The following is a 12,121-nucleotide window of genomic DNA, read 5'->3' as shown; positions in this document are numbered from 1 at the left end:
TGGCTAAATTACCCTGGTCTGTGTGTCTATGTGTATGTGTATAGGGGGAGGGAGAACAGGAGAGAGAGATACATAGACATAGAAGGACAGAGAGGAGAGAGAATAGCGAGTCACTGTCTTGTGTTCATCTGTCACGCCTGGCAGCTGAATTCTACATCCCTCTTTTCTCGCTCTCTCTCCCTCCTCTCCCTCTCTCCTATCTCTCTCTCTCCCTCCTCTCCCTCCTCTCCCTCCTTCCTCTCCCTATCTCCTATCTCTCTCTCTCCCTCCTCTCCCTATCTCTCTCTCCCTCCTCTCTGCCTGCCTAATGTAACAGCGTCAGTGCATCAGTGCAGAAGACAGTACATGTGCCAGTAGTTCATTATAAATAGGACACATCGTTTTTCTCCTGTTGATCAGTTGTAACTTCATAGTAGAGGGAAGATGGAGGGAGGAAGTGGAGGAACAGGAAGTTGAGAAAGAGGAAGTTGAGGAAGTGGAGGAAGAGAGAAGGAAAGGAAGACAGGAGGAGGAGGAGGAAGACAGGAGGGAGAGGAAGAGAGGAGGAAGTGGAGGTGGAGGAAGATTAAGAGAGGAGGAAAGGAAGAAAGGAGGAAGATGAGGACAGGAGGAAGAGGAGGACAGGAGGAAGAGGAAGACAGGAGGAAGTGGTGGAAGAGGAGGACAGGAGGAAGAGAGGAGGAGGAAGAGGAAGACAGGAGAAAGTGGAGGAAGAGGAGGACAGGAGGAAGAGAAAGACAGTAGGAAGTCAGGAGGAAGTGGAGGAAGAGGAGGACAGGAGGAAGTGGAGGAAGAGGAGGAAGAGGAAGACAGGAGTAAGACAGGAGGAAGAGGAGGACAGGAGGAAGAAGAGGAAGAGGAGTAAGACAGGAGGAAGTGGAGGAAGTGGAGGAAGAGGAGGAAGAGGAGGAAGAGGAGGAAATGGAGGAAGAGGAAGACAGGAGTAAGACAGGAGGACGTGGAGGAAGAGGAGGACAGGAGGAAGTGGAGGAAGAGGAGGAAGAGGAAGACAGGAGTAAGACAGGAGGAAGTGGAGGAAGAGGAGGACAGGAGGAAGAAGAGGAAGAGGAGTAAGACAGGAGGAAGTGGAGGAAGTGGAGGAAGAGGAGGAAGAGGAGGAAGAGGAGGAAATGGAGGAAGAGGAAGACAGGAGTAAGACAGGAGGAAGTGGAGGAAGAGGAGGAAGAGGAAGACAGGAGTAAGACTGGAGTAAGTGGAGGAAGAGGAGGAAGAGGAAGACAGGAGTAAGACAGGAGGAAGTGGAGGAAGAGGAAGTGGAGGAAGAGGAGGAAAGGAAGTTATATTTTCTGGTGGTATTATTTGAGTCTCTGTTTTCTACTCAACATTTTTGATCAGAATCAGAAAATGTCCTCAAATCCTAAAAACATAGAAAACTCTGTTGGCACACACACACACACACACACACACACACACACACACACACACACACACACACACACACACACACACACACACACACACACACACACACACACACACACACACACACTCTCTGTGCAGACCAGTCAAGTTCTTCCACACCGATCTCAACAAGCCATTTCTGTATGGACCTCGCTTCGTGCACGGGGGGGGGGGGGGGGGTCATTGTCAATCTGAAACAGGAAAGGGGCTTATCCAAACTGTTGCCACTAAGTTGGAAGGTCAGAATCATCTAGAATGTCATTGTTTGTTGTAGCGTTAAGATTTACCCTTCACTGGAACTAAAGGAGCCCGAAACCATGAACAACAGCCCCAGACCATTATTCCTCCTCCACCAAACTTTACAGTTGGCACTATGCATTGGGGCAGGTAAATCAAATCAAATCAAACACTATGTGCACTATGCATTGGGGCAGGTTCTCCTGGCATCTGCCAAACCCAGATTCGTCAGTCGGGGACTGCCAGATGGTGTGATTCATCCCTCCAGAGAACGCGTTTCCACTGCTCCAGAGTCCAACGGCGACGAGCTCCAGATGACGCTTGGCGTTGCTCATGTTGATCTTAGGCTCGTGTGCTGCTGCTCGGCCATGAAAACCCATCTCATGAAGCTCCCGACGGTGTTGACCATCTTGTGTTGGCGTTGCTTCCAAGATTGGAAATTTGACGAACTGACTTGTTGGAAAGTTGGCTTTCCATAATAAGATAAGATGATGAGGACCATAGAGATACAGAGGAAAGAGTTGATGAGATGATGAGACGTTGAATGTCACTTTGGTTTTTCAGTACGGGCCATTCTACTGCCAATGTTTGTCTATGGAGATTGCATGACTGTGTGCTTGATTTATTGGCTGAAATAGAATCCACTAATTTGAAGGGGTGTCCACATACTGTGTACATACAGGCAGGCAGACTGACAGGCAGACTGACAGGCAGACTGACAGGCAGACTGACAGGCAGACAGACAGACAGGCAGACAGACAGGCAGACAGACAGGCAGACTGACAGGCAGACAGACAGGGAGACTCATAGGCAGACAGACAGACAGGCAGGCAGACAGACAGGGAGGCAGGCAGGCAGACAGACAGGCAGACTGACAGGCAGACTGACAGGCAGGCAGACTGACAGGCAGACTGACGGGCAGACAGACAGGCAGACTGACGGGCAGACTGACGGGCAGATTGACAGGCAGGCAGACAGGCAGACTGACAGGCAGACTGACAGACAGACTGACAGACAGACAGACAGGCAGACTGACAGGCAGGCAGACTGACTAACAGACAGACAGGCAGACAGGCAGACTGACAGGCAGGCAGACCGACTAACAGACAGACAGACTGACAGACTGACAGACAGACAGACATACTAACAGACAGATAGACATACAGACAGACAGACAGACAGACAGACACAAACGTATCACCTCTCCAAGGCCCTGCTGTCTGTCTTCTTCATCCCCCCCCCCCCCCCCCCCAAACACTTCTTATTTCTGATCACAACACCAACGACGCGTGAAAATGACTGTCACCTTTTACTGCTGAGAGAGAGAGAGAACACACACACACACACACACACACACACAGGTCACAGGGCAGGTGTCAAAGGAAGAAATATAGATATTTTCAACCCTGCAATGAGTTTCAAGGTTCCCACGTTACCGTGAATGTTACAGTGTTTTAAAATCACAGTTTTTTATTCATCTACTTTTGACGATGTCTTCGGGTAGAACTTTTTAAATGTTCATGTTTTTTCCCCGACAAAATCGTAGAAAATGTTCCGTCTTCACAAGGCTGTATGTAGACACTGGTATTGTAGATAATAAAAAATGAGGGCTTTGAAAAGCGGTGGACTTGCCCTTTAAACACGAATCAAAAGGATTGTTTCTTCTCTTTCTGCCTCTGTGGGATGCCTGCTGTTCTGCTGGGGGCTTCTCTTTCTGCCTCTGTGGGATGCCTGCTGTTCTGCTGGGGGCTTCTCTTTCTGCCTCTGTGGGATGCCTGCTGTTCTGCTGGGGGCTTCTCCTTCTGCCTCTGTGGGATGCCTGCTGTTCTGCTGGGGGCTTCTCTTTCTGCCTCTGTGGGATGCCTGCTGTTCTGCTGGGGGCTTCTCTTTCTGCCTCTGTGGGATGCCTGCTGTTCTGCTGGGGGCTTCTCTTTCTGCCTCTGTGGGATGCCTGCTGTTCTGCTGGGGGCTTCTCTTTCTGCCTCTGTGGGATGCCTGCTGTTCTGCTGGGGGCTTCTCTTTCTGCCTCTGTGGGATGCCTGCTGTTCTGCTGGGGGCTTCTCTTTCTGCCTCTGTGGGATGCCTGCTGTTCTGCTGGGGGCTTCTCTTTCTGCCTCTGTGGGATGCCTGCTGTTCTGCTGGGGGCTTCTCTTTCTGCCTCTGTGGGATGCCTGCTGTTCTGCTGGGGGCTTCTCTTTCTGCCTCTGTGGGATGCCTGCTGTTCTGCTGGGGGCTTCTCTTTCTGCCTCTGTGGGATGCCTGCTGTTCTGCTGGGGGCTTCTCTTTCTGCCTCTGTGGGATGCCTGCTGTTCTGCTGGGGGCTTCTCTTTCTGCCTCTGTGGGATGCCTGCTGTTCTGCTGGGGGCTTCTCTTTCTGCCTCTGTGGGATGCCTGCTGTTCTGCTGGGGGCTTCTCTTTCTGCCTCTGTGGGATGCCTGCTGTTCTGCTGGGGGCTTCTCTTTCTGCCTCTGTGGGATGCCTGCTGTTCTGCTGGGGGCTTCTCTTTCTGCCTCTGTGGGATGCCTGCTGTTCTGCTGGGGGCTTCTCTTTCTGCCTCTGTGGGATGCCTGCTGTTCTGCTGGGGGCTTCTCTTTCTGCCTCTGTGGGATGCCTGCTGTTCTGCTGGGGGCTTCTCTTTCTGCCTCTGTGGGATGCCTGCTGTTCTGCTGGGGGCTTCTCTTTCTGCCTCTGTGGGATGCCTGCTGTTCTGCTGGGGGCTTCTCTTTCTGCCTCTGTGGGATGCCTGCTGTTCTGCTGGGGGCTTCTCTTTCTGCCTCTGTGGGATGCCTGCTGTTCTGCTGGGGGCTTCTCTTTCTGCCTCTGTGGGATGCCTGCTGTTCTGCTGGGGGCTTCTCTTTCTGCCTCTGTGGGATGCCTGCTGTTCTGCTGGGGGCTTCTCTTTCTGCCTCTGTGGGATGCCTGCTGTTCTGCTGGGGGCTTCTCTTTCTGCCTCTGTGGGATGCCTGCTGTTCTGCTGGGGGCTTCTCTTTCTGCCTCTGTGGGATGCCTGCTGTTCTGCTGGGGGCTTCTCTTTCTGCCTCTGTGGGATGCCTGCTGTTCTGCTGGGGGCTTCTCTTTCTGCCTCTGTGGGATGCCTGCTGTTCTGCTGGGGGCTTCTCTTTCTGCCTCTGTGGGATGCCTGCTGTTCTACTGTGGGAATAACAGATTCTGCTCTGTCCCAGGCTCTGTGTTGTAACAAGTGGCTGAGGATATCTCCCAAATGTTCCCTATTCCCTATCAGGTACACTACTTTATACTACAGCCCTATTCCCTATATAGTGCACTACTTTATACTACAGCCCTATATAGTACACTACTTTATACTACAGCCCTATTCCCTATATAGTACACTACTTTATACTACAGCCCTATTCCCTATATAGTACACTACTTTATACTACAGCCCTATTCCCTATATAGTGCACTACTTTATACTACAGCCCTATTCCCTATATAGTACACTACTCTATACTACAGCCCTATTCACTATATAGTACACTACTTTATACTACAGCCCTATTCCCTATATAGTACACTACTTTATACTACAGCCCTATTCCCTATATAGTACACTACTTTATACTACAGCCCTATTCCCTATCAGGTGCACTACTTTATACTACAGCCCTATTCACTATATAGTACACTACTTTATACTACAGCCCTATATAGTACACTACTTTATACTACAGCCCTATTCCCTATATAGTGCACTACTCTATACTACAGCCCTATTCACTATATAGTACACTACTTTATACTACAGCCCTATATAGTACACTACTTTATACTACAGCCCTATTCACTATATAGTACACTACTTTATACTACAGCCCTATATAGTACACTACTTTATACTACAGCCCTATTCCCTATATAGTGCACTACTTTATACTACAGCCCTATTCCCTATATAGTGCACTACTTTATACTACAGCCCTATTCCCTATATAGTACACTACTTTATACTACAGCCCTATTCCCTATATAGTACACTACTCTATACTACAGCCCTATTCCCTATATAGTGCACTACTTTATACTACAGCCCTATTCCCTATATAGTGCACTACTCTATACTACAGTCCTATTCCCTATATAGTGCACTACTTTATACTACAGCCCTATTCCCTATATAGTACACTACTTTATACTACAGCCCTATTCCCCAATATAGTGCACTACTCTATACTACAGTCCTATTCCCTATATAGTGCACTACTTTATACTACAGCCCTATATAGTACACTACTTTATACTACAGCCCTATATAGTGCACTACTTTATACTACAGCCCTATTCCCTATATAGTGCACTACTTTATACTACAGCCCTATTCCCTATATAGTGGACTATAGCCCTATTCCCTATATAGTACACTACTTTATAGTACAGCCCTATTCCCTATATAGTACACTACTTTATACTGCCTTCCAACCAATGGGAACCTCCCCCAGAGAGGAGAGACAGGTTAAAAGTATTATTTGCGATGATGGGGGCAGCAACCTTAAAGAAGAAAGGGTCTAAACCATCTGACCCAGAGGGGTTTTTTGTGGTCTAGTTTCCGGAGCTCCTTTAGCACCTCGGACTCAGTGATTGCCTGCAGGGAGAAACTTTGTAGCAGGGCAGAGGGGAAAAGAGGGAGGAGCATCGGGGATAGTCGCATGAGAAGGGGTTAGGAGATGAGGAAGTGTTTGACGGGCAAGGAGGCATGGCTGAGTCAAATAGGCATCCTGACTTAATGAAGTGGTGATTAAAGAGCTCAGCCATGTGCTTCTTGTCAGTAACAACCACATCATCAACATTAAGGGACATGTGCTCCTTGTCAGTAACAACCACATCATCAACATTAAGGGACATGTGCTCCTTGTCAGTAACAACCACATCATCAACATTAAGGGACATGGGCAGCTGTGAGGAGGAGGGTTTATTCTCCAGGTCTTTAATCGTTTACCAGAACTTCTTGGGGTTAGACCCACAGAGAGAGAACTGCTCCTTAATTAAAGTAGCTAACTTTGGCCTTCCGGATAGCCTGAGTGCACTTATTTCTCATTTGCCTGAACGAGAGAACCAGTCGGCCTGAGAGTGCGTGTTTCGAGCCTTTCGCCAAATGCAATTCTTGAGGTGGAGTAACTCTGCAGGGTCACGGTCGAACCAGGGACTGAACCTGTTTTACATTCTAATGTGCCCTGGTCTAATTGACCATCTACTAGTTGTTAACACCTCATCAATGTACCCTGGTCTAATTGACCATCTAGTTCTATAACACCTCATCCATGTACCCTGGTCTAACTGACCATCAACTAGTTGTTAACACCTCATCCATGTACCCTGGTCTAATTGCCCATCTACTAGTTGTTTAAAACCTCATCAATGTACCCTGGTCTAATTGACCATCTAGTTCTATAACACCTCATCAATGTACCCTGGTCTAATTGACCATCTAGTTCTATAACACCTCATCAATGTACCCTGGTCCAATTGACCATCTAGTTGTTAACACCTCATCCATGTGCCCTGGTCTAATTGACCATCTTCTCGTTGTTAACACCTCATCCATGTACCCTGGTCTAATTGACCATCTAGTTCTATAACACCTCATCCATGTACCCTGGTCTAATTGACCATCTACTAGTTGTGTATCTGTATAACTGTAGCTGTGGGCTCTCCTGTAGCAGACAGACTGACATCTGGTTGAAGTAGGACGTAGGTTTGACATTGTTCATTCTGAACTCTTTATTCTGGTAGTGGTCCAATAGGCACACTCCCTCTCTCTTCTCTCTCTCTCTCTCTCTCTTCCCACTCTCTTCTCTCTCTCTTCCCTCTCTCTTCTCTCTCTCTCTCTCTCTCTCTCTCTCTCTCTCTCTCTCTCTCTCTCTCTCTCTCTCTCTCTCTCGCTCTTCTCTCTCTCTTCTTTCTCTTATCTCTCTCTCTCTCTTCTCTCTCTCTCTCTCTCTCTCTCTCTCTCTCTCTCCTCTCTCTCTATCAGGATGATATATAACTCTCTCTTCTCTCTCTCTTCTCTCTCCATCAGGACGACAAGTCAACGTTTTTCCAGTTCGGAGCTTCCATCCAGCAGGAGGCGCTGTTGATGTTGAGCATCATGGAGGAGTACGACTGGCACATCTTTTCCATAGTCACCTCCAAGTTCCCCGGATACCAGGAGTTTATCAACGTCCTCAAGAGCACCGTGGACAACAGGTACACATTAGCATGTAGCGTTATATATAATACACATTAGCATGTAGCATTATATGTAATACACATTAGCATGTAGCATTATATATAATACACATTCGCATGTAGCATTCTATATAATACACATTAGCATGTAGCATTATATATAATATGCATTAGCATGTAGCATTATATATAATATACATTAGCATGTAGTATTATATATAATACGTATAAGCATGTAGCAATATATATAATATACATTAGCATGTAGCAATATATATAATATACATTAGCATGTAGCAATATATATAATACACGTTAGCATGTAGCATTATATATAATACACGTTAGCATGTAGCAATATATATAATATACATTTACAAATACTGTAATAATATATATTATATACATTAACATATGTCATTATATATAATATGCATTCGAATATACTGTAGGAATATATATTACATACATTAACATGTTAATTATATATAATACACATGAACATATGTCAATTTATATAATACACAAGAACATATGTCAATTTATATAATACACAAGAACATATGTCAATTTATATAATACACAAGAACATATGTCAATTTATATAATATACATTGACATATAATGTAGGATTATATATAATATACATTCATTTATGTCATTATATATAATATACATTATTGTTAGAATAATAGTAAGAGAGAATGATTTATTTCAGCTTTTATTTCTTTCATCACATTCCCAGTGGGTCAGAAGTTAACATTCACTCGATTAGTATTTGGTAGCATTGCCTTTAAATTGTTTAACTTGGGTCAAACGTTTCGGGTAGTCTTCCACAAGCTTCCCACAATAAATTGGGTGAATTTTGACCCATTCCTCCTGACAAAGCTGGCGTAACTGAGTCAGATTTGTAGGCCTCCTTGCTCGCACACGCTTTTTCAGTTCTGCCCACACATTTTCTATAGGTTTGAGGTCAGGGCTTTGTGATGTCCACTCCAATACCTTGACTTTGTTGTCCTTAAGCCATTTTGCCACAACTTTGGAAGTATGCTTGGGGTCATTGTCCATTTGGAAGACCTATTTGCGACCAAGCTTTAACTTCCTGTCTGATGTCTTGAGATGTTGCTTCAATATATCCACATAATTTTCCCTCCTCATGAAGCCATCTATTTTGTAAAGTGCACCAGTCCCTCCTGCAGCAAAGCACCCCCACAACGTGATGCTGCCACCCCCGTGCTTCACGGTTGGGATGGTGTTCTTCGGCTTGCAAGCCTCTCCCTTTTTCCTCCAAACATAACAATGGTCATTATGGCCAATCAGTTCTATTTTGTTTCATCAGATCAGAGGACATTTCTCCAAAAAGTACGATCTTTGTACCCATGTGCAATTGCAAACCATAGTCAGGGTTTTGTAGGCAGTTTTGGAGCAGTGGCTTTTTCCAAAAGTACATTCATCTCAAGGAGACAGAACCTTCCTGAGCGGTATGACAGCAGCGTGGTCCCATGGTGTTTATACTTGCGTACTATAGTTTGTACAGATGAACGTGGTACCTTCAGGTGTTTGAAAATTGCTCCCAAGGATGAACCAGACTTGTGGAAGTCTACAATGTTTTTGTGGTTTTGGCTGATTTCTTTTGATTTTCCAATGATGTCACGCAAAGAGGCAGTTTGAAGGTAGGCTTTGAAATACATCCACCGGTACACCTGCAATTAACTCAAATGATGTCAATTAGCCTATCAGAAGCTTCTAAAGCCATGACATAATATTCTGCAATTTTCCAAGCTGTTTAAAGGCACAGTCAACTTAGTGTATGTAAACTTCTGACCCACTGGAATTGTGATACAGTGAATTATAAGTGAAATAATCTGTCTGTAAACTATTGTTGGAAAAACGTCTTGTGTCATGCACAAAGTATGCCAAAACTATAGTTTGGTAACAATACATCTGTGAGGTGGTTGAAAAACAAGTTCTAATGACTCCAACCTAAGTGTATTTAAACTTCTGACTTCAACTGTACATTAACAGTATAATATATACATTAACATATAGAATTATATATAATTTACATTAACATATAGGATTATATACAGTATAATATATACATTAACATATAGGATTATATATAATATACATTAACATATAGGATTATATATAATTTACATTAACATATAGGATTATATACAGTATAATATATACATTAACATATAGAATTATATATAATATACATTAACATATAGGATTATATACAGTATAATATATACATTAACATATAGGATTATATATAATATACATTAACATATAGGATTATATATAATATACATTAACATATAGGATTATATATAATATACATTAACATATAGGATTATATATAATATACATTAACATATAGGATTATATATAATTTACATTAACATATAGGATTATATACAGTATAATATATACATTAACATATAGAATTATATATAATATACATTAACATATAGGATTATATACAGTATAATATATACATTAACATATAGGATTATATATAATATACATTAACATATAGGATTATATATAATATACATTAACATATAGGATTATATATAATATACATTAACATATAGGATTATATATAATATACATTAACATATAGGATTATATATAATTTACATTAACATATAGGATTATATACAGTATAATATATACATTAACATATAGAATTATATATAATATACATTAACATATAGGATTATATACAGTATAATATATACATTAACATATAGGATTATATATAATATACATTAACATATAGAATTATATATAATATACATTAACATATAGGATTATATATAATATACATTAACATATAGGATTATATATAATATACATTAACAGTATAATATATACATTAACATATAGAATTATATATAATATACATTAACATATAGGATTATATACAGTATAATATATACATTAACATATAGGATTATATATAATATACATTAACATATAGGATTATATATAATATACATTAACATATAGGATTATATATAATATACATTAACATATAGGATTATATATAATATACATTAACATATAGGATTATATATAATATACATTAACATATAGGATAATATATAATATACATTAACATATAGGATTATATATAATATACATTAACATATAGGATTATATATAATTTACATTAACATATAGGATTATATACAGTATAATATATACATTAACATATAGAATTATATATAATATACATTAACATATAGGATTATATACAGTATAATATATACATTAACATATAGGATTATATATAATATACATTAACATATAGGATTATATATAATATACATTAACATATAGGATTATATATAATATACATTAACATATAGGATTATATATAATATACATTAACATATAGGATTATATACAATATACATTAACATATAGGATTATATACAGTATAATATATACATTAACATATAGGATTATATATAATATACATTAACATATAGGATTATATATAATATACATTAACATATAGGATTATATACAATATACATTAACATATAGGATTATATACAGTATAATATATACATTAACATATAGGATTATATATAATATACATTAACATATAGGAAGATATATATAATATACATTAACATGTAGGATTATATATAATATACATTAACATATAGGATTATATACAGTATAATATACATTAACATATAGGATTATATATAATATACATTAACATATAGGATTATATATAATATACATTAACATATAGGATTATATACAGTATAATATATACATTAACATATAGGATTATATATAATATACATTAACATGTAGGATTATATATAATATACATTAACATATAGGATTATATATAATATACATTAACATATAGGATTATATACAATATACATTAACATATAGGATTATATACAGTATAATATATACATTAACATATAGGATTATATATAATATACATTAACATATAGGAAGATATATATAATATACATTAACATGTAGGATTATATATAATATACATTAACATATAGGATTATATACAGTATAATATATACATTAACATATAGGATTATATATAATATACATTAACATGTAGGATTATATATAATATACATTAACATATAGGATTATATATAATATACATTAACATATAGGATTATATACAGTATAATATATACATTAACATATAGGATTATATATAATATACATTAACATATAGGATTATATATAATATACATTAACATATAGG

The 12,121-nt window shown here is 39.8% G+C and overlaps 1 protein-coding gene across 1 annotated transcript in view; it reads left to right on the top strand.

Annotated features, from left to right (window-relative positions):
• grin2aa (glutamate ionotropic receptor NMDA type subunit 2A a) overlaps window positions 1–12,121 on the top strand; it is a 346,195-nt gene that overhangs the window by 230,078 nt on the left and 103,996 nt on the right. Inside the window, exon 3 of the mRNA XM_090194485.1 lies at window positions 7,694–7,860. Coding sequence (XP_090050611.1) covers window positions 7,694–7,860 — 167 coding nt within the window. The remainder of the gene's footprint in view (window positions 1–7,693; window positions 7,861–12,121) is intronic.

This window comes from Oncorhynchus mykiss, chromosome 13, assembly GCF_057628025.1.
Source record: "Oncorhynchus mykiss isolate SJ-2025 chromosome 13, ASM5762802v1, whole genome shotgun sequence".
NCBI classification, from domain to species: domain Eukaryota; kingdom Metazoa; phylum Chordata; class Actinopteri; order Salmoniformes; family Salmonidae; genus Oncorhynchus; species Oncorhynchus mykiss.
Note: the sequence above shows the minus strand (reverse complement) of the source record. Positions and strands in the feature narration are given on the sequence as shown.